At 40.4% G+C, this 18,851-nt stretch overlaps 1 protein-coding gene across 1 annotated transcript in view; it reads left to right on the plus strand.

Annotated features, from left to right (window-relative positions):
- The window catches only part of LOC119733193, a gene marked incomplete at its 5' end in the record, with an annotated part of 63,994 nt that overhangs the window by 32,249 nt on the left and 12,894 nt on the right, over positions 1–18,851 (plus strand). The window contains 16 exons of the mRNA XM_038206783.1: positions 1,721–1,886; positions 3,230–3,439; positions 3,648–3,859; positions 4,146–4,251; positions 4,875–4,991; positions 5,325–5,463; positions 6,784–6,964; positions 7,105–7,381; positions 10,247–10,436; positions 10,942–11,269; positions 12,537–12,656; positions 13,582–13,710; positions 14,313–14,423; positions 16,038–16,268; positions 17,065–17,208; positions 18,334–18,511. Of these exons, the coding sequence (XP_038062711.1) occupies positions 1,721–1,886; positions 3,230–3,439; positions 3,648–3,859; positions 4,146–4,251; positions 4,875–4,991; positions 5,325–5,463; positions 6,784–6,964; positions 7,105–7,381; positions 10,247–10,436; positions 10,942–11,269; positions 12,537–12,656; positions 13,582–13,710; positions 14,313–14,423; positions 16,038–16,268; positions 17,065–17,208; positions 18,334–18,511 (2,839 nt within the window). The remainder of the gene's footprint in view (positions 1–1,720; positions 1,887–3,229; positions 3,440–3,647; positions 3,860–4,145; positions 4,252–4,874; positions 4,992–5,324; positions 5,464–6,783; positions 6,965–7,104; positions 7,382–10,246; positions 10,437–10,941; positions 11,270–12,536; positions 12,657–13,581; positions 13,711–14,312; positions 14,424–16,037; positions 16,269–17,064; positions 17,209–18,333; positions 18,512–18,851) is intronic.

The raw sequence follows: 18,851 nt of genomic DNA on the forward strand, positions 1-18,851 counted from the left end.
CTGCACAGGCCTCAAGGTAAAAAAAAACAACAACAATCAAACACCAAATCAAATTACCGATGAGTCACAAGCAAAAAGGACATAATTAAAAAAAAAGAAAGACTGATGAAAATATAGACAGATCAATGAAAACGTAAGCGACTATACTCTGCATGGAAAACAAATAACCAAAATTATGTGCGAAATGTGTTATTAAAGATACAAACATGCATTGTGTGACAGGAGCGGTAACATGCATACATTGTATATATCTTCAAAAGCAGACCAGTGAGAAAATTGCATGGTGTTTAATCACACAATGGCCTGAGAAGGGGCAGTTATTGTCGGGAAAAGACTGCTGGAGCACCTCCGTGACCACGCCATTTACCAGCATAGAAACGGTACTTTTTACCTTCCCGGTATGCCTTGCTTACTTCAGCCTTCCACCTACGCTTCTCCTGCAGATCTTGTCTAGTCAGGTCCTCTACGCAGAAGTAGGTCTCCTCTGATAGGGCCTGTCGCTGGTGCCGCAAGATTGCAAGCTTATCCTGGTAGCAGTTCAATTTGAAGAGAAGATGTTGGGGCTTACCAGGAATCTTGGGGCCATCACGATGGGCTCGTTCGATCTTAGCATCAGTCACATCAAACTTGTCTCGCAGAAGATTCTTGGTCAGGCTTAGGCAGTCTTCATCTTTTTCTTGTGGAAAGCCGATAACTCTGACATTGTTACGTCTGCTGAAGCGTTCGAGTTTGTTGAGCATTTCATTATGGTCAGCCAGCTTTTTTGGGACATACTGTATTATAACTGATGCAGCAATCCTAGATGAATCTGTTAAAGGAGACCATGCATGGTGCATGGTCACAAAATGGAATTAGGTTGACATTCATCAGCTGAAGGCCGGGTCCAGTTAATGGGTGATTAGGTGTAGTTCTTTGTGACTTTAAAGTGCCTCTGTTTTATGACCAGATAGTTCATTTTTGTTCACGCGGAATTATTGTTCTGGAATTATAAATCAATTATTATTGAAAGGTCTGTTCCAAGTTCAGCACTTTCCAATGGTCGACAATGCTTTAAACTCAAAGTATAAGTAATAGTTCATGAGCTTAATAAGTGAATTAATGTGTGATTGGGAGGTTCAGCAGGTTCAGCAAGGGTAATTATCAGCATCCATTTGATACCGACCAAGCACATATTTATTCCCATTCACAAAAACCTTTTTGATAAAAAAAAATCAAAACTTTTCGGTCCACAAGAGTAAAAAAAAAAAAGGTCAAAATTATAAATTTCCAATGATTTTGTTCAACAAAACACCCTTCTAGCTATACAATGGTATAGCCCCCTGGTAAACAATCCTGATATGGAGATTGGCAAGTACGTCGTGCGTACTGTGTGATGTCGTGCAAAACGCAGATGTACTGGTGTAGTGTGAATTTAGGACTATTAATACTCTCACTGGTAGTATTGCGCATGCCTACGTGAGGATTGTGAAGGTTAAACCAATAAAACCGTGCTGGCACCGGATTTCATAGGAGTCAAAAGTTCATGTGACACTAGAAAAGTGTTTAAGACCAGCCAGCCATGTCTTTATCAACCATTTAAAACCGACCACGTGACAGGTTCTCGACCAACAGGAATGGGTAAAGTGTCTTAGGTATTTATTAAAATAAAATGAACTTTTTTCTTCATTATCGCAACATGTTTCACTGCCCAACCTTAAGTCTTGCATGTTTTGCTGAACAGGCACACTTTACAGCATCTCACAGTGGATCCTTAGACCTAGATGTCTGTCTGCAGTTATCAGTGAGAGGCTACAATAAGGCTGGTCTGTCATCCATCGCTAGCACTGAGATTGTGGACTGTGATAACGTGAAGCTGATTGTCCCCCATACTGTCATTGATGCTGATCGTAAGTGCACGTTGACTTCCCCCAGGGCTTTCTATTGGTCTGAAAAGAAGAGATTGGGTGGGCAAAACCCAAAGCTGTCTTTATTGTGTTTTTTTTAAGTATTATAAAAGTACATAAATTGCAGCAGTTGATATATTATTATATAACTGACATACAGGTCCTTGTCCTCTGATTGGTGTAACTCGCATCACGTGACATTCATTACTGCTCCCATTCACGCTGGGGCTCAAAAAGTCCCATTCACACATGGTAAATGGGATTTACTATTCAACAGTTAGGATCATCCTTGTTCCATGGCGCGGTGTTTGTGTGCAAATGCATGCCGGTTTTATCCTTGGGTAAAATCTGGACTTTTCCATTTCATTTGACTTTGCATCGTGAAAAAAAGTCCAGATTTTACCTTGCCATAATATTCCTCCCATTCCACTCTGAGCCACTCAATATTTGTAGACTAATTTACTGCTGAAAATGGTTAGGAAATTTGAACATCCATGAAATCCACAGTATAATTGAGTCCCCTAATTAACGTGGCGCACTTTGATGTTTCCCTTGACTTTCCTCAGGCAGTGTTGCCAAACCTCTTAGTTGACAAACTTCAAATTCATTCAGTTAAATACTGGTACTATTACCCTAATAATAGTTGCTGTTGAACCATTGTAAACAATTTTCGTGTCCTTAAATTAAGTCTGAAATATTAAAAACGTTAGGAGCCGGAAATTGGGAGCAAAATGAGCCGAGTGTTCCCTAATGTGGTGCACTTGAAAACAATCTTGGAAATTCGCTGAATTAAAATCAAACTACTTATGGAAATTTCCAACGATGCGTCTTGGCCTTCTTTCATTGTTTTCTTCAAAATGACAGATTGCCAGAACGAGTAATTTCACAGGGAGTTTAGTCCCACAACTATGTTTAAACTAAGTATGCTTTTCAACAATAATTTCGTCCGTTACTTTTTGAATAGGTGCTAATGATGGACTGTAGCTTTAATGTGATTGATATGTTTTTCTTTCCAGTGCATTGTCTGTCGTTATTTATCACAAAAGTTATCCAGGTTTGATAACAATTTGGGCACTCTGTGGATCTGTGCCATTTATATTGTGCCATCGGTCGATCACTGTATCTTATTCGTGACTCTGGAGGATTATTTTTAGAAAGAGAAGTAAAGTCTGCGATTTCCTACGGGATTGACCAATTGTGCAAATGCAATTCTGTGTGATAGAGTGATAGCACCGATTGCACCTAACAATAACACCAGGCCAAAGTGTGGATATTGCAAAACAAAAGGAAGACCTGAAGACTTTTGTTACCTAACAACAACTTCTTGCTTTGTAACTTTTAAACAGATGAAGTCAGCATGGAGCAGAATGCCATGTGGCCGGAACCAGACAAGAACTACATCTCATCTACGTCCTCATTATCCGCAGTCTGGCCCACATTACGTCATAGGGACTACGTCTGGGCAGCCATTGAAGACACTGGATCGTTTGGAAACTTGGATGATGGTCTGCAGTATCCTTGTGATCACCCGAGGAGCATCACCTGTGGGAGTACAAGTAGGAAAGATTGAAAATGAAATCAGTGAAGCTGTGGATTCTTATAAAAGTGTCCCCAGGAAAAAAATAAATAAAATACCACAAAACATCTGTTTTTAAAAGTGAAACACAAGACATATTGTCAAATAAAAAAGTCATCTTTGGTGCAATGTGACAATTTTCGTTGATGCGAAAAGTGATAGTTTTGTTACACCTTTATATCTTGTAGATAAAGAGTTTGTCAACGTTCCTGGTTTAGTCCTGCATCATGGCAAGCGTTATCGCATTTGCATCCATGCTGATGAAGTGACATTAGAGCATGAGCTTTGGAATGAACTGTTGCCTGCTGTGTCCAGCTGTAGCGATGGTGTTGTCATAGATACGACCCCACCGACCCCTGGCTCTGTATGGATTGGATGGAACCAGCATCAAACCTATCAAGTAATTTCTGTAATCATTTTTTCCTCTTTGTTCTTTACACAATCCAGGAAATCCACCTTCCCACCAGTATATGTCAGAGAAATCCAACTTTTTTACTGGGTAACCTTTTAGAAAACTAATGTTTTCTCGCTTCTGACATTATCATCAAATATTTGACAAAGTTTTTGGTATAAATGCAGGATATTTTTTAGCATGGGTCCACTGTTTTGAAATAGATTGTTCAGGAAGATGTGGTATTCATAACTTTAGTTTGAACCTTGCCTTTCCATGTTTGTATTTTCGACAGAGTTCCAGCTCAGAGTTAGTCCTACAATGGGAGTCCTTCACTGACATTGAGGAACATGGTTTGGCTAGTCATCACTCAGGGGTCAAGTACTATGAATATGCCATTGGTAGGAGCATACATCCACAATCGTTTCGTTTCTGTATTTTGTGGTCTTTGCACGTGACAGTGGGGATATCACTGCGATAAATGCTCTTAGGCCAATTGTGATATTTTCATGGCAGCTCTGGACCCTCGGTCCTATTTTTTATTTCCAAAAGTCACTTTCATCTTAGATTTTAGTTTATCCATGTGAAAATTACTTTTAATTCTTTCTTTGTAAGGCCAAAAAAAATATAAGTCGGTCTCTGGTCAGCGCGCGCGTCGATTTTAATCATGCGCGTCGATCTTTTTTTTTTCCAAAATGTTCCGCGGTAGCTCCAACAGCGCCCTCTATTTCTGCACCTCCTCAATTTTTTTTACCAAAAAGCACCAAGGAATGGGAAATTGCACCAAGGCAAATGATCGAAAGCACCAAGGCAAATTATGGAGGACACCAATGTACATGAGGACACCAAAAAAGCAAAATAGTACCCCACCTTGTCTGTACAATCCAAGCTTGAAGAAAAAAAAAAAAAAGCTAAAAAAAAAAAAAAAGCCGAGTGGCCGCGTCAATTCCGGAACTTTGGTCTGACCAGAGACCGAATATTTTTTTTTTTTTGGCCTAACTTATACAATTGTTATATGTTGCAGGTTCGATGCGAGGTGGCAGTGATGTGGTAGAATTCACTCATGTTGGAATCACTAACAGCGTTATCGTACACAACTTGAGATTACAGAATGGACACACATACTATGCCACTGTTAGAGGTAAACATTCAATACACGTCTTCTCCAAAGGAGGAAAGATGGGCATAGGGGCTTTGAGTTTAATGTTTTGTTTATGTTGTGTGAGGTTCAAGTCAATTTCAGATCTTTCAGGTCAGGCATCATAAGATCTAAATCTTTCTGGTGCAGTGTTATATATCTGTGGTAACATGATCATGGTCACAACCAAACAAAAATTAAATCTATCTGGTAAGGTTTTGCACTTTTGTAACAAATACGTTTTTGTACACTGACATGTCACATACATTATTCCTTTTGACCAATTGTTCTTTCCTTTATACGTTTCTTTTGACTGATGTTTAATTTTCCAATCAGCGACTGATTTTGTTGGTCTGTCATCACACGCCATGTCAGACTCAATCACCATTGATATGTCGCCTCCTGTCTTCAGTGCTGATCACTCACTGGACATTGGAGGCAGCTTCATCCGGTCTACAACTTCCATCTCAGCAAGGTAGAGTAACACATTTTCGTTCCGTCACCCTTCTTAAGAGACAGGCATGTCAATTATGGAGAAAAAAAATTGAAGAATATTGCAGGACAAGTTCTTCTTAGTTTAAAAATGTGAAAAGTACATTACAATAATAAGGGATATAGCTTCAGTTTGCGGTAACACCATGTAGTTGTGTGTATAGTTTCACTGAGAAGAAAAGTTCCGATAAGAATTGTCGTGCTAGTTCAAAAGGAACTTGTCCTGCTTATTATCTACTTTCGCTAAGTACATTGGAAGGTGGTGGGACTTCTCGCAAAATCACTGAGGCTGAGTGAGATAAGTTTGGTCTCAACGTTTCAACCGGCCAGCTCTTAGCGAAAGTAGATAATTCGTCACCGTCACAACGAAGTGAAACTAACATCGAAAATCTATATTTTGCGATTTCAATTTTTTGTTTCCTAATTGGTGATTATTTACACATAATCTGTCACCTCAAGAAGCTACTATTCACAGAGTAAATTAGTTTTGTCAAAATATTAATTAACATTAATTAACATTTGTAACTTAATGGGTCGAAACCGGAAAATGCGTTTTCAAGACGTGCACTATACCATTCTTTCGCCTGTAAGCAGCCTGCGCACTGCGCGTCCAAAACGGATTTTGCGTTTTTACGAAGTAACACAAATGTCATGTGATATGTGCGACCCACTTCTGGAATTTTCACAAAGTAACACTAAGCCCATAGCTAATACACTAATAGAAAATATTAATTTTCAGGCTTAAGCGATATTCAGAGCACCATTTCAAAACATAATCAACTTAAGTCACTTGTATCTCAAAACACACATTTTCCACTTTGCGGGGTTAAAGTCACTCCGTGGTGACGGTGACAAATAAGCAGGACAAGTTCCTTTTGAACTAGGCAACTAGCAGGACAATTCTTATCGGAACTATTCTACTGAGCGAATGTACACACAACTACATGGTGTTACCGAAGCAATATCGATACTCCACCGTGCAAAGCCTAAAATCTTAGAATAATAATAAGGCAGTGAAAACCCATCACATGATTCGCTGAGAGGTATACCCTTTGTGACCCTAGCAATTATCATAAACCCAGTGGCACTAAGCCAAAATGAAGTAGTAAAGGATGCATTCCCTGTGTGCTCGTTTCGAGTTTCACCTCGAAAAATAGATTTGTTTGTTCGATTACAATTTTCTAGTATCTGTTACTTTTGAATGATATGTTCAATGAAGAAAATCCACCGATGTTTATTTATTAAATTATTTCTTCACATAAGTTGAATTTTCACACCAGTTTACTTCTTTTATTTCTTTCAGTTGGAAGAATGTCTTCTCAGACAAGGAGAGTGGTGTAGCATATTATGAGTGGGCTGTGGGTTCACATCCAGGTCATGCAGACGTCATGCCATTTACTAGAGAGAATACAGAGATAGGAGTCAGTGACCCTTCACGACCTTTGCACCTTCATGAAGGTCACTCATACTTCATTTCTGTGAAGGTAAACTGTCAGAGATTTTATTGTTTGTGTTGGTCTAATACAAGGGTGATAACAGATCTAGATTTGCAATGTATATTCATGATCACAACTAAAGTGGTTTTTCGAAGTCCGTGGTTTATGTGATTGTTCTTTTTTTTTAGGCCATCAATACTGCAGACCTGATCACACTGAAGAGTTATGGAGCATTTACAGTGGATGCAAGCCCGCCATTGGCTGGCCATGTCTTTGATGGGAACCCAGCGGATGCCCCGGCCAATCACAGAGACCGAGACTTCCAGGAGGATCGCAGAGTGATCAGGGCATTCTGGGAAGGGATTCATGACCCGCACAGCGCTATTGTTGGTTATTCCTGGAGAGCTGGGATGTGTCCAGGGTGTAGCAATGTTGTGACTGAGCAGCATGTGGGATTGGACACTGGTAAGTTTCAAAGAATATTTGTCAAATTAAGATTGACGAGATTTGTCTCGACTTTGCCACCTGTTGCCTGTATTGCAGGGAGTCAACTGTGACCGTGAACAACTCATTCTCTCACGTACACACACCCCCCAAGCCTTACCTTACATATCTACTGTGGACATTCCTTAAGCCGTGTCCGTACTGGACTTTTTTTTGGGAAGGTTTTACCGAGACGAAGGTAAAATGAGAAATGGTCAAATGTGACCACTGTCCGCACTTGGACTTTCGACACGGGAAATTTACCCAGACCGCGTGGGAGAAGTAACCAAGCTGTCACAGTGTCAGTATAATGACTCACCGTACACAGAAAACAAATTGCCGATCACATTTTCAGCCGCCGATATGCACAGTAATATTACACACGCCATTTGCATGCGCAACATAATCGTTTACACGATATTATTTCATCTTGACACGCTAAATCTTGACGAAAAGGCCTATAATTCTGACGCATTTGTGATGCACGTCGTCGAAGCCATGCCGCTGTACGATGTTCCGTGCGCGCGGCAGCAGCGCCATCAGTATTCGTTGGTTCCCATTGCATGCTTACAGAATCGAAGCTATGATGTGGGCCAGGAACCAGTGACTACGGCCTACGTACGGTACCGGACCATGATGTTCCGTGCATGCCTACAGTAGCGTATCAGGACAAATTTGGATTGTAGAAAATAACATACATCGGTGGAGAAAGAGAATTTCCCCAAATTAATTTTCAGAACGTGATCTCTCTTCTCTGTGTATGTATTTGTCCGTTGAAATATATATTTTAACGAGATTCTACTGCTCGGACTTGATGATACACCGCAGCGTGTTTCTACAAAATGTTCGGCCACTGCATGTGCAGGTTCGTGCGGTGTCTATATGCATAACAGGGCGCTCGGGCCGGATGTACGCTTTCCTGAGCCGCTTTTACCGACTCGCACTGTCCGCACTGGACTTATCGTCTCGGGAAAAGTGACCTGGTCAGTTTTCCTGGGCGCGTGGGAAGTTTTCCTGGGCAGCAGTTGGCCAGTAAAAGTAACCGCTGGACTCAGGAAAAGTAACCGAGAGAAAAAACGTCCTAGGCTGTCCGCACTGGACTTAAAATGGGAAAAGTACCCATAGTCTCGGTTAGTTTGACCCAAAAAAGTCCAGTGCGGACAGGGCTTTAGTATTCGTGTAGTTAAAAAAAACCAGAGAAAAAAACTACCTTTACTCGCACTGAGAAAAATCTTTCAACCCATGTTTTTGTGTGTGATTTCTTTGAGTGTTCCTCTTCATTTTGGGTTGATGAACATAACCCCAAAAATGCCTCTAAACCTGTTTTCCAGAGAGGGGGAAACCTAGTGTGGACATGTGTAAGTCCACACAACGTGTGGACATGTGTAAGTCCACACAACGATCATGCTTCCTGCATCCTGTGGACCTATTCTGTTCACAGGTAACAAAAAAAAGCATGTAAGGTTAGAGCAAAAGTGTGTAAACACCTTCAATCGCGAACCCCCTATAGTCCCTCTTTTGTTTGTACCTTAACTTTTTAGGAAGACCTCCCATATGTTTTGTACACGATCGTCAATCATGGACCTTCAAGGAATTGTGGACCCTATTGTCCTCTATTGTTTAACATCCCCTATGGAATACAAAAACAAAACCACATACATCAGTGTGTAAACACTTTCAAACGTGCCCTGGCCTACACTGCGTTATGGGGAAGTTTTTTATCGTTAGGCTAATTAGGACCGAGTTGTGGGGACTTGCTGGTTTCCCCACAGCATCTTTTGGTCCCAACAAATACCATGTACAGACGAGTGTTTGTCCCCACAACTACGGAACAAGACTGTGTGAACCTTTTGTCCCTCTTTTGTTTGTACCTTAACTGTTTAGGAAGACCTCCCATATGTTTTGTACACGATCGTCAATCATGGACCTTCGGGAATTGTGGCCCCTATTGTCCTATTAAATGCAAAAACAAATACGCACATAGCCCTAGGCACATATACTTGCGAGGAAGACCTTGGTCTCCCTTCTTTTGTTCTCCTTTGTTCCTATTGAACTCCGTAGCGTTTCCCTTATGGGGTACATGGATTTCTAAAGACTCCCTTATGGGGTCTACAGGGTGGTTAAAAAAAGGACACCCATTTTTGACAGCAATTTTCACCTACTTAATGCACTTATGTTAAATATTTTTTTTCACATAGTAGTAAAGTATAGGCCTTTAACCATGCATGCATGGTGAAAAAAAGCTTAGTCAAAGTCACAGAAATAGTGATATTATGCTAATTTGAATACAAGTCACCAAAATCAGTCTTGTCCCAGGGTTATTCTATGTAAATTGGACGTTTTCATTGTTCATAAAAATTAAAAAACCTTCCCGTCAAAGTATATTTTGTCATGGTAACTTTTATTGAAGCTGTCCAATTATTCATGTCCGTGTTAAGATCATCTACTCAATGAGCTGTCGGCTTAAGTTCATTGCTCCATAACATGACCTAACATAATTATCAAATGCCATGCCCTTTCAAATAAAGCTCCAATAGCTGAGCTCAGTCAAGCGAAGGGAATGTATACCTCCATGGACAAACAGGTTTTGCACATGAAATGTTCAAATTAGCATAGCTCAACGACAAAATATGCAAATGCAATGATTTTTTTCGTCATATTTGCTTAAAGGCCAGTACTTTAATAGCTACTAATCAACAGTTACAAGTAATTTTTAAAAATTGGTGAAAATTACTGTCATATGTGGGTGTCCTTTTTTTGAACCACCCTGTATTGTTCTATTGAGTTTTGTAGCCTAGATATAATGATAACCCATCTAAGCATTGATGTTCATATATTCCTTCGCAGATGTCCTTGCTGAAAACCTGAACCTAGTGCCAGGTCTGACCTACTACGTGACAGTGACGGCTTGCAATGCTGCTGACCTTTGTACCTCAGTGACGTCTGATGGGGTCACGGTGGATGACTCTCCCCCATTGCAGGGGCGTGTCAATGATGGTGGTCCTGGGGGTGGTGATATCAGCTTCCAATCGTCAAGGTGATCACAAATACAAAAACTTTCTAAACTGGAGAAGACAAACCCCAACCGCCCAAATCATTGAAAGTCACAGTGCTTAAAGCAAGAAAGAATACTGATGCAGGCTGCAAGGCGGGGGGCAGCCAGTTGTTTCGATTGAATTAAGATGCTCGATTGAAACATGTTCATCTAGATAGCTCCACTTCAATTTAAACTCATTAAACTGAAATTTGTCAAGTCCCATGTTAGCAGTCTCCTTACAAGTCCATCAGTTCTGGACAGGGATAGGTGGTTAGTGGTTCATTTGAGTTTTATTTTAAGAATTTTGACAAGTGTTGGATTTGAACCTGTGACCAACAGGATTCTGTACTGGTTGCTCTGCTGCCCTTTTTGGTAGCTTTTCATATTTAAGTGTGCTGTTTAGGATCTAAAGGAGCAAATTGAGATATATTTGCATTATCAACATGTCATTACTTGAGGTGTTGTTATGATGTGTTCCGTGTTCTTGTTTTTCATGATTCATTAGGCGTCAGTTGCGAGCCCATTGGTGGGGCTTCCATGATCCTCACTCGGGCCTCTCCCACTACGAATGGCGCGCTGGCACGACACCAGGAGCTGCAGACATTCTCCCCTGTACACGCATTGAGCTGTCAGAAGATGCTCTGATATTCCTGTCAGCAGCTGACCAGATGCCAGCTGGCACTGATATCTACATCACAGTCCGTGCCTTTAACCGGCTTGGTATGTGGAGTCGGGCTACATCTAATGGGTTCCGTGTGGACTCTAGCCCTCCTGATGTAGTGGATGCACCCGCTGTGGATGTGACTCAGGGGATGGCTGTCAGAAACACTCAAGTAAGAACCCAAAATGATTCACAATTAAAAACGGCCATTTTGTTTCATTCTACATCTTGGACAACCCTGTACTTGCATTGCACTGAATAGACTATTAACCCATTCGCGCTGGAGGCCGTGTATGTACGCAAAAGTTTTGTGGTATTCGGAATGAATGACGGATAAACATGTAGGGAGCGAGGCCGGAAATTTCTGTCAGTGACTCGCTCGCAGCGAGCGAGGCCGGAAATATGAGTGCACGCTGCCCGAGGGTGATGGCTTCAACCCCCCTGGCTTGAGGTGAAAATACATCCCGCACCTGGTTCCATTCTTGTCAAAAAAAATCCTGGCGTGAACTGGTTAAGTAGAAAATAAGCAGAAGGAACATGTAGCAGGGGAAGTGGCGTTTGCTCTCTTTTGGATCTCATGACAACATTTAGCAACAGGAACTGACAGATAATAACCATACACAAGTACACAAGAATGTCCATAAGTTATCCTTCCTTTTGACATTTAAAAAAAATTGAACAAAACTTGGAGCAGGTTTGAACCTGCAATCGTCAAATTGCTATTCGGTGCTCTATCAACTGAGCAATCTTGCCCTATATTGGTGGTTCCCCATTTTCTCAATATCTTTGTTTAAAGGGGGCTTGTCAGAAGCCAGAAACCAGTATATGCCATGTTGCCAGGGATCACGCCACATGCCATGATGCTAGCAACATTAGCAATGCTGCAAACATGGGAAATATATGGGCATAACTCAGAGAGGATGCAGCTTGTTATAACAAATTTTCAATAAACCATAATTGGACATTTTCCCATATAACTAACTTTAGACTCATGGGACCGAAGGATTTCCATGCCCCCTATTTTCAGAGACATATTCTGCAGACAAGAGAGGATAAAATTAGAAACCTTTTTTGTTTATGTTTAACCAGTTAGTGCCAGAGGATGTGTAGGCCTATACACGCAAAAGTTTTCTGAAATTCAGATTGGATGACAGATAAACCCGCAACGAGTGAGGCCGGAAATATCTGTCAGCGACCCGCTCGCAGTGAGCGAGGCCGAAAATATCAGGGTGTGCTACCTGCACATTTGGCCTGAACCCGTCTGGCATCGAGGCTTGTGAGAAATAATCCCACGCCTGGGTCTGTCACTGTCAAAATAAACCCGGCTTCAAACTGGTTAAACAAGATTAGTCTTGCATTTATCCGTGATAAAATTGCTTTTGGTTTTTTTGCGATTTCAAATCTCTGTTTGAAATTAACCTGTAACATTCTTTGTTTAGGTTCTGCGGGATCTGATTCACTTTTCCTGGAAGTTCAGTGACCCTGAAAGTGGTATTAAAGACCAGTACGTATCAGTCAGCACACATCACAATGGAGATGTGAATATTCCATCAATAAAGGTAAAGTTTTTATCTGTATAAAAATATTCATGGGTTGAGATGGGAGAGGTGAAAATGAAAGTACAAAGAGTGAGCTAAGTTTACCAAATATAACCAACATAATGTGCAATCGGTCTAGGTAACAATTTTAAATACATACAGGGTGTATCAAAAAAGGAAACCCAGATGTAAATGTCAATTATAACAAATCTAATAAATGTTTTCAAATAAGTTAAAGATAATGCGAAATGTCAATGTGTCCTCTTCCCAATGATACCTTGATTATGTGTCTGTGGCCACGGATGACTGAGCATTCGTTATTCTGTCAAGAGTCAAAACCTGTACTGGGCCAAGTTTTACCTAGCTATTAAGATTGCTGGCTGGTTTGTTGTGCAAGGCTTGAAATGGACTAGACTTCATGCAGAGCTTTGGGTGGAAAGAGGTGGCGGCCACGTTGAAGGCATCGGGCCATGAGGGGTAAACTTCACGTGCTGTATAAATTGTTTTAAAGAACAGGATGCATTCTTTCTTTAAATAAAGCCGTTCTACGTGCCCAGAATACCAGTTACCCAGAGTACCAGGTACTCTTTTTCACAAACTTGGCCCAGTGCAGGTTTTGACCCTTGACAGAATAACAATGATTGCTCAGTCATCCATGGCCCCAGACACACAATCAAGGTATCATTGGAAAGAGGACACATTGGTGTTTTACATGATTTTTAACCTATCTGAAAATATTAGGTTTTTTTTGTAGTTTACATTAATTTTGTAGTTTACATTTGGGTTGCCTTTTTTTTTTTAAACACCCTTGTACAGCCGTTCCACCTTTTTGACAGTTGGAAGGTCGACCATTTGTCACTTCGCATTCCGCTGTTTGTCTGAATTGGATTGCAGTGTATGTTTATTAGCAGCAACTTAATGGATCTGATTCTGGTATCATTTGAAGATTGCAGGGAGTGAGTTGGACTACACCTTCACCAATCTGACATTACATGAAGGCAGTCGTTACATCGTTACCGTAGTGGCTTGTAACTTTGCTGGTCTCTGCACACAGGCCAATACGGAATCCTTTTTGGTAAGTGACATCCACTTCACAATCCCTGATCATAACCACACATGTACCTCCACCAACTTGACCTTTCATGACAGATTTTAGTACTTCTACATTTAATCTCCGGTAGACCTTTCCATCCATCAGAGTGATCGATTCAGTTCTTTGAGTTGCCATACACACATGCCATAGACTGCTTATCTCTGTTGTCATCAGTCGTCATTATTACCATTTGTGTTATTTACAATTTAGAGGTAAACTTGTGATCACATCACTAGAAAATTTTGTACCTGAAATTTTTTGACCGAAACCTTGGTCTCTATCAGCAGGATGACCCGGATGTTGCATTCTTGATCTTACAGACACGTGATCCCAACACCGCGCCATAGACTCCTGGGAGTTTGTACCTCCCCTGGTCCAGAGAAAGTTTGAAGGCTCTTATGTAGGCTGCCTCCTTCATCCCCCTTTCGAAGTATCATGCGTCTCTGTCTAAGATGTTTACTTTAGATATGTCTGCAGTGTTATTGATGTCTTAATTTATCCCCACCCATAATCCTTTTTAACTAGTTCTCTCATTAGTAAGATGGCACTGTACCATCATTTCTTGTATCATTTCTCTTCCTCAGGTTGATGGCAGCCCACCTTCTGTTGTGACTTTTGCCATTGGCACAGAGAGTGCTGCTAACTTGCAGCGTCATCACATCATCTGGATTGATCCAACTGAACCGGCTGAAACTGTGAGTTTATGATATTACTGTTCAGTCTTTGACAGTTTTGTAGAATTTTCATAGCATTTAGCTTTCAGTGAATAAAAGAAGACAAAATGCTGAATCACTGTTGCTGCTGTTTTATTGAAATTCTTGTGAAAATTCGTACTTAAGAAAGTACACCTGTTATGTTTAAATGAGAAGATATACAGAAATTTATAATTGAAAAAAGTGTTTAGGAAGTTTGTTGAAGGGAAAGCATTTGACAGACTTAACTAAGTATAGTACCAGTTTTGGTTTGCTGTTTGCATGTTGAAATCTCCAAGTAGCAACGGCAGTTTCCACATGAACCTCAAGTTCCTCTAATCAATAATAGGATGTCTTGTGCCCTACATCAGAGACTGTCAGAATCACACAAAGAAGACAACTGTCCCTTGAATCCTGCTAAAATGTTTGTGAATGTGAATTTTTTTTTTGAGTTATTGTGGTATGATTCATACAGGGTGGTTAAAAAAAAAAGGACACCCACATTTGACAGCAATTTTCACTTATTTTCAAAATTATTTTTAACTGTCGATTAGTAGCTATTAAAGTACTGGCCTTTAAGCAAATGTGAAGAAGAAATCGTTGCATTTACACATTTTGTTGTTGAGCTATGCTAATTTGAACATTTCATGTGCGAAACCTGTTTTTCCATGGAGGTATACATTCCCTTCGCTTGACTGAGCTCAGCTATTGGAGCTTTATTTGAAAGGGCATGACATTTGATTGTTATGTTATGTAATGTTATGCAACAGTGAACTTAAGCTGACAGCTCATTGAGTAGATGATCTTAACACTGACATGAATAATTGGACGGCTTCAAAAAAAGTTACCATGGCAAAATATATTTTGGTGGGAAGGTTTTTTTTTAAAGAGGTTGTGGAATGCTCGAAGACATTTCCGTCATTTTTCGTGTATATGTAGTCAAGGTGTGATGAAATAAAAACGACTATTGTTTCTGTCATGAAATGAGTACAAAAGGTACTTTTGAGAGCTGTTTTTCAGGTCCAGTTTCGACCCGAACGTGCAACTGTGTAAAAGTCGTCGTTGCGGGCAGCAAACAAAACACAGTAAATCGTGACGTAATAAACAGGACTCGTGTATGCTACTGTGCATCGGGAGTCCTGTTTATTACGTCACGATTTACTGTGTTTTGTTTGCTGCCCGCAACGACGACTTTTACACAGTTGAACGTTCAGGTCGAAACTGGACCTGAAAAACAGCTCTCAAAAGTACCTTTTGTACTCATTTCATGACAGAAACAATAGTCGTTTTTGTTTCATCACACCTTAGGCTACATATACCCGAAAAATGACGGAAATGCCTTCGAGCATTCCACAACCTCTTTAATTTTTATGAACTCCGAAAACGTCAAATGTACATAGAATAACCCGTGGACAAGACTGATTTTGGTGACTTGTATTCAAATTAGCATAATAATCACTATTTTTGCGACTTTTACTAAGCTTTTTTTCACCATGCATAGTTAAAGGCCTATACTTTACTACTATGTGATAAGATATTTAAAATAAGTTCATTAAGTTGGTGAAAATTGCTTTCAAAAGTGTTTTTAACCACCCTGTATACTAACCTCCAAAACAGCCTGATGGAACAGACTACGCCACCGACTCAATCAGCTCTACCACGGAGAGTCCACCGACCACCCCATCTCCTCCACGCTACCACTCTGGCTGGATGACGTGGCTTGAAGACCCCCGTACATCCCTGGGTTCCTTAGCCCTTGCCTGGCTGGGATTTGCTGATGTACACTCTGGTATCAGCCACTACTTGGTCTCTGCCGGACGCACGTACAGCGGCACTGAACTCACTCCGGTACCTTTGTGCTTTATTTGGAATTCCATGTCCAGCATTATATGGCTGTTATTGACAAATGAAAATTTTTCAAATAATTGCATAAATAGTTCAACATTGATCTGCCCCCCCCCCCCCAAAAAAAAGTGTTAATCATTTGTTGACCATTTTATTCAATTGTATTTGAACTTTCATTGATGTGTTCTGTTTGTTGCATCTCTGGGCAAGTTTGCACAACAACCATTGTGGTCAACCAATGGTTGGTTGGTATCAAACAGGGCGCATGCGCTGTAACATTAAAGTGCGAACGACTCTAGTCAAACCATTGTCAACATATGGCGGTCACGAGTATGTTTGGATTGTTTACGTTCTTTGACCTGTTGAATGAACCGGAAGATATCTGTGAGGCCCACCAGTGGGTAGTACAACTCGCTACGGTTTAACCTTTTGTCAATGGTTCCCTCTGCACTTAAGTAACAAAACGAGGCTACTGATAACCAGTGATGCGACCAGCCCCAGTAGGCTGGTTCCAAATATTTGACTAGCGTAGTCCAACCATCGTCCAGTAGACAGAGTTCGGGTTAACTTATTCGAACTATGGTTAACAGTAGTTCTTGCACAAACTTGCCCTTTGATTCAGTTTTCTATGTCAAGTTTTCTGTTAATTGCAAGAATCTGAAGCGCTCTTTGCTCTAGATGACTCTTTTGAACAATCCAATTCTGGTTTTGTGTGGTTTTCGAGAATGTTATATTTTGTTCAGTTTATGGAACTCTTGTGTGTCAAAAGTGAAGTAAATGACAATTTTGTTTTCCTAAGAATGGACCGGTTCGTGTAAACCACAGCAATGACGGCATGTCATTGGATGAAGGCATCGCACAGACAGCCATCATACCACTAGAGGGCAGTATAACAGACCCATCTCATCTGTATCTCTACATCTCCATCTGGGCTGTTAATGGGGTAATGAGTTGTAATTGTTATGAATCTATACAAATGTAGATTAAAACACGTTTGGTTGGAAAAGTGTAAAACCTCTGATTTGCAAGTGTAACATTCATTTGAAATGTTACTTGTAATTGGTCTCAAGTCATCTGGAGCCATCGTGCAATTTTATAGATTCAGTTCAAATTGAGATCAGCCATTTTGGAAAATATTTGACATTATCATAATCCTCAAAGGAATGTATCTTTTCATAATTTATGAAAGGATACATTCCTTTGAGGTCTCTATTAAAATAATCATGTATGAACTGAGGAGAACTTGTGGAGTATTTAAATTTTTGGTCATATTTTAAAAAGTGAAACAAATCACAATATTTTTATTAACATTTATTCTCCATTCAACATGAAACAATACCAAATGGTGAAAGCCGAGGTTGATCAACTCCAGTTAGAGGTAGAGTAGATCATTTGCAGCTATCCAAAAAGTAACTGACTGAATTGTTGTTGACAAGCTTACTTGGTTTAATGATAGTAATGGCACTATTACAACTCCCTGCGAAATGGTTCCTTCTTGCTTGCTGTCATTATGAAGAAAATAATAAAAGAAGGTCATTTTCCAAGGATGAGCCAAATGTCACATTTTGCAAGTGTTGACACGACGCACACCTGCGCGGGGTTGCTATTATTCATCGGCTCAGTACGCGACATCACGTATAGCTGCAGTAGCCTGAAAGAGAACGTGTGCCGCATGCTGATTTCGTGCGCAATTTAAACATGACTCAGCAACTTTAGAATTGAAACCGAGATTCTAGAATATTGTTTTCTCTGAGTGCACAGCATTCATAGAGCTAAAACTTCATCAGGTTAGTTGTTAAGCACCTGTCTTTAGTTTTTGAGCACTTTCGTTGCTTCAAACGAAAAAATGCACAAATGACAAATGATCTACCCTTCCTTTAAGATGTTGAAAGGGCAAAACCTAATATTCATTTACATCACCCTGACGCAGATTCATCTCGTGAAAAGATGTTACTGGTCATAAAAACTTTGTCTCATTCTAGAAAGAGGTTTGGTTGTAACGTGATCAATGAAAGTATAAAAAGATAAACTACTTTTTGAATTCATATTGTTTTTAATATCTCTGTAGGTTGGGATACCAAGCAGCCGTCATCATTCCACTTTTGAAGCCTCTCCTACTCGACCAGACGAGGGCTCCCTTGTCCTGCTGCGACGCTGCTTGCCTACAACGTGCAAGGGCCATTGTGCGTGTGCACCCATTGATAGAACATGTAATCCAGACCAGTCTTGCACTGATGTCACTCACAGTAAGTAATAGGTGTATAGGCCATTCCATATTCACTCCAACCAGAGGTCCTATATGGCAATCGACTCGGATTTGGCTTAAAAAAACCTAGAAGTACCTTTCTGTGTATAATGAACACATGCAACAATTTAAGCACCATCTCCTAAGGGTTTCTGAGATATGGCCTTAACAAAGATTGGTGCCATGCCCACTTTCGCACACGCATAAATTTATAGGGTTTTTGGAGGCTAATATCTTGGAAATGAATCAAGGATTTGTGCTGAAAATTGCTACCAAGGGTAGCAACTATTGGCACAAATCATCATTATGAGTTTAAAAAATTTCATTTGTTTAACCTGGTA

This window comes from Patiria miniata, unplaced genomic scaffold, assembly GCF_015706575.1.
Source record: "Patiria miniata isolate m_02_andy unplaced genomic scaffold, ASM1570657v1 HiC_scaffold_1, whole genome shotgun sequence".
NCBI classification, from domain to species: domain Eukaryota; kingdom Metazoa; phylum Echinodermata; class Asteroidea; order Valvatida; family Asterinidae; genus Patiria; species Patiria miniata.